The sequence below is a fragment of the Mandrillus leucophaeus genome, unplaced genomic scaffold (genome assembly GCF_000951045.1).
Source record: "Mandrillus leucophaeus isolate KB7577 unplaced genomic scaffold, Mleu.le_1.0 Scaffold272, whole genome shotgun sequence".
In the NCBI taxonomy this organism is placed as follows: Eukaryota; Metazoa; Chordata; class Mammalia; order Primates; family Cercopithecidae; genus Mandrillus; species Mandrillus leucophaeus.
Genome location: NW_012102832.1, coordinates 1409230 through 1413819, shown reverse-complemented (window position 1 = coordinate 1413819; position 4590 = coordinate 1409230). Strand labels below are relative to the sequence as shown.

The window sequence follows — 4590 nt, the reverse complement described above, 5'->3', positions numbered from 1 at the left end:
AATCCCAGCTATTCTAGAGGCTGAGGCAGGAGAACTGCTTGAACTCAGGAGGCGGAAATTGCAGTGAACCAACCTGCCACTGCACTTCAGCCTGGGTGACAGAGTGAGACTCTATCACAAAAAAAAAAAAAAAAAAAAAAATTAGCTGGGAGTGGTGGCTTTCACCTCTAGTCCCAGCTACTCCGGAAGCTGAGGTGGGAGGATCACTTGAGCCTGGGAGGGTGAGGCTGCAGTGAGCCGTGATCCCGCCACTGGACTCCAGCCTGGGTGACAGAGCAAGATTCTGTCTCAAAAAAACCAAAACAAAACAAAAACATGAAGACCCGGACTGGGTCTGTTTTGTCTACTTCATGTGTTTCCTGGCTCATATTTGTCAAATGAATGAATAAATGAATGAATGCTTCTTAAGATCCGGGTCCTGGGCCTCAAAGTGGAGGCAGATCTTCTTGTCTGTTTTTTTCTTTTCTTTTCTTTTTCTTCTTTTCTCTTTTAACTATATATTTTTTTAATCAGGCAACTTCCCGAGCCAGAGTATACTCAGAGAGATCTCCTGTCTTTGTCTGTTTACTGAAGTGTTTCCAGCTTGCAGAGTATTACTTTCAATTCTGCAAAGAGGAGGTGGGGAGGGCAGCATGCACTAAGAGGTTCCTCCCCCCATCCCCCTGCCCCCAGGAAACAGATGGTAAAATGCTTAAGACACTGCTGCTTCCCTCAGCACTCTCGGTGGCCCAGCCCCCAGCCCCAGACTTGGCTCCTTCTCTGCTAAGGCTGAAATGCAATCAGCCCAGATGGGCTCTGGCAGTCAACTCTATCCTTCTAACTCTGGGCACTAAGTTGGGTGGGATGAAAGTCTGTATTTAGTGAGCTACTTTCCTTCTTCCCGCAAACTTCCCAGCCTTCCTCAATCCTCTTAAACTTGTGTTCCCATTCCTTTTTCAATATTCCAAGTGCCATTTCTCAGGCTGTAGCTTAACTCATTCTACATCAGTCTGATAGCAACACATTCCTCCTGTGTGCCGGGCTCCGCACCAGGCAGGGAGTGCGGGTGTCATATGCTGGTTAACAAGATATGAACCCCACCCTCGGACTCACAGTTGATGGGAGGAAACAGACTTGCCGGTCTATAATCCCAGTGTAGGGAAAAGCCCCATGTAGCTGGAGAACCAAGCGAGGGCTGGGGAAGCAGGTGGCTTTTATGGCAGGGGAGCTAAAAGGTCTCAGGCATTCTCTTTTCTGAGAAGGTGAAAGGCACTCAAGGAGGAAATGCAGAAGCAAAGGTACAGTCAGAAAGAGCTGGGCATGTATAGGCAGGAACCAGTAGATGCAGAGCCTGGGAGATAAACCTGCCAAGGCAGGTGCGGTCTGTTCGTGGAGGCTCTTGAATGTCAGATCAGTCAAGTGGAGACTGATCTGAATCCAGTGAGCAATAGGGAGCCATTGAAGGTTTATGAGCTGGGGCAGTTATAGACTCTGAGCTGTGCTTTAGGAAGATTAATAGGGCCATAGAGAGGATGCCCTGGGAAAGGAGAGCTAGAGGCAGGGAGACCAGTTAGAGTTGTTACCTTAATGGAGGGTCGTTACCTTAGTGGAGGCTGTAGGAGGGCAGTGCAGTGGGGTGGAAGGAGCTGGCTCCCTGGTGTGTTGGCTGGATCTCCTGCTAACCACCTCCGCAGCCTGAGGGCGCATTGCCTTTTAGACTTCTCCTTTTGTTATCTGTTTGTTTGTTTGTTTGTTTGTTTGTTTATTATTTTCCCCCCCAGCTTAAGCAAAGGAAGAAATTCACAAGCAACAACAGAAAGCTCCCCCTTCCATACCCTCCTCAGATCTGGCCTCCTGGTTCTCTATTGGCTCATGTACTCCTCTGCCAGGTATCTGGGGCCTCTCTGCAGGGTCTCCAGCTGGAGGATCTCTCTTCATGTTCCATCCTTGTCTTCAGGTGCCCACCTCCGGGGATCAGGAAGCTGTGCCTGGGCAGTGGGTTTGTCAGTGAATTGCAGGAGCACTGATTTATCCTAGAAGTTGCCAAGCACCAAGGGGAAACCCTGCCTTTCCCCAGGAGAACACACTTTGAGTGGGCCCCCAAGACCCACGCTAGTGAACCGACTGAAGATCTGTGGAGGGTTGGAATATTCTCCCAGCTCAGAGAGGATCGGTGAGCTCTGTCTGTACTACACAGCTGGTGGGTACAGAAAGTGGGTCGCCTGGGGTTTTGCTTCAGTCTAGTGCCCTAGACATGGCACTCAGAGAAGGGAGAGCTGGGATCCGGTTCCGGGCGCAGTGCGAGTCTCCGCTGATTTTCGGTAGTGCATCCCACCCGGATAACTGTGGAGTTTTCGCAGGGCGAGGGGGAGAACTGGAGCTTGAAACTCCCATATTCCTTGCACCTCTCGGGCCCTGGACAGGCAGCTCTTAGTCACTGGGGTGTCCATAGCGCCCGGGAAGGGCCAGCGTCCCAGAGGGTTCCCAGGTCAGGTTGGTGACGCGTGGGGCTTCCCTAACTTCATAGGCAAAGCCTGCCAGACCCTCCCCCGGGGAGCGGAGCTCCGAGCACCAGGGCCGACTCCGCTCCTGAGGCCGCTGAGCCCTCCTGCACCTGTCCGGCCCGGGAAGTGCCATAGGACAGCTGATCGCCAAGTTAATGAGCATCTTCGGGAACCAGGGTAAGGGGCGCACAGGGCATCCAAGCGAGGGCTTTGATCTCGCTCTCTTCTGGGACTCCTCTGATCTGGGGTCAGACGCACTGGGGACCTCGGGCTCCGAGGGTCGTATATGGGCGATCCTCGACTGCCGCGCGGCCTCCCCTGCCCCCGTCGCTGCCTGCTCCTCTTGGATCCTCGCGCTTTGGTGCGCCCCGGGACGCAGGGCTGGGCAAGCCTCCTTTCTCCCCGCTAAACGGCGCCAGCGGCGGGGATGGGGGGCTGCTGCGGGTTTCCTGAGACTGTGACTTCGCGTTCGGCTCTTTCTCCAGACACCGTCTCGCGGCAAGCCCAGAGGCGCCCCAGGCCTTTCAGACTCTTCTAGAATGTGAAGGGAGGTGGGGGCTCAGCTGTCTTTTCCACCGTCCCGGAGTGGGGCAGGTGTCAGGGCTGGGTAGGAAGCAGACACGCTAAGGTGGGCAGAGGTCCCCAGCATGCGGGGAGCGCTATCTCCTTCCTGGGAGGTCTGGTGGGGGCACACAGTCCCTTGGCCATCGGGTTTGGCCCTGACGCTGCCCTTCCTCGGATGCTTCCAGAGCAGAAGGTTATCATCATGGGACTGGACAATGCGGGAGAGCACCATTCTCTACCAGTTTTAAGTGACTTTCGGGCGGTGAGGGTAGAGGGCTGGGCCTCCCACCAGACTGACAGGCATGGGGACCAATCACTAGAGCTCTTCCCTGGGTTACAGGGCTCCTCTGTACCCGGAGGAGTGATTGAGAACGCTGCTTGGACCTTCCTAGTACTGCGGCTCCTCGGCCTGGCATTCAAATCCTGCACCGTACGGGCAACCCTAGCTCCCACTGCTTTCCTCCATCTTCCCGGGGCCCCTGCCAAACCCAGCTCCAGGCCTGCCAAGTGTCCCAACCTGCCTTCCTGGTCCTCGCTCCCTCTAGCGGCAGGTCGCCCCTTTCTCACCCCTGTCCCCTCTGTCAGTTAACTTTCTTTCCCTTCTTCAAACCCAAAGGCTCACTGAGTCTCTGTAGCTCCTGGTCTAGAAGCCTGGCACGTATGGGTGGGGCTGAGTAAATACCGATCGCAGCTTTCCCCGATATTCGCTCTCTGGATGGCACCTCTCCCATTTTAAGCCTCCAAAGTACTTTACCTAGGATAAGCTTTTCCATGAAAAAGTAATACATGTAAATGATTTTTAAAAAGCATGAAGGAAAATTTCAAACAATGGAGGAATACACAGTGAAAAGTAAGTTTCCTTCTCGCCTCTAGCTCCTAGTTTTCCTCCTATTGTAACTTTGCGGTAACTTTTCAGAAACATTATTTACATATAAAAGCATGTGTATGTTTTCTATGTCACTTTAAACAAAGCACCTCTCTGATGTCCCTCAATGTGTCTATTTTTCTAAACTTTTGCTTCTCAAAGTGTGGTCTACAGACCAGTCACATAGGCATCACCTGAAAGCTTATCAGAAATGCAAAACCGTGGCTGGGCGGGGTCGCTCACACCTGTAATCACAGCACTTTGGGAGGCCGAGGCGGGCGGATCACCTGAGATCAGGAGTTCAAGAGCAGCCTGGTCAACATGGTGAAACCTCGTCTCTACTAAAAATGAAAATTAAAAAATAAATAAAATTTAAAAAAAGGGCTGGGCACGGTGACTCACGCCTGTAATCCTAACATTTTGAGAGACCGAGGTGGGTGGATCACCCGAGGACAGGAGTTCGAGACCAGCCTGGCAACATGGTGAAACCCTGTCTCTACTAAAAAAAAAAATTAGTCGGACGTGGTGGCACATGCCTATAATCACAGCTACTCTGGAGGCTGAGGAAGGAGAATCACTTGAACCCGGGAGGTGGAGGTTGCAGTGAGCCGAGATCACACCACTGCACTCCAGCCTGTGCAATGGGAGCGATACTCCATCTCAAAAAAAAAAAAAAAA

At 52.6% G+C, this 4590-nt stretch overlaps 1 protein-coding gene across 1 annotated transcript in view; it reads left to right on the top strand.

The window, feature by feature from the left end:
- The first annotated feature begins 2233 nt into the window (after positions 1–2233).
- The window catches only part of ARL5C (ADP-ribosylation factor-like 5C), a 5726-nt gene continuing 3369 nt past the window's right edge, over positions 2234–4590 (top strand). Inside the window, 4 exon segments of the mRNA XM_011984737.1 lie at positions 2234–2300; positions 2619–2660; positions 3233–3269; positions 3271–3309. Of these exon segments, the coding sequence (XP_011840127.1) occupies positions 2234–2300; positions 2619–2660; positions 3233–3269; positions 3271–3309 (185 nt within the window).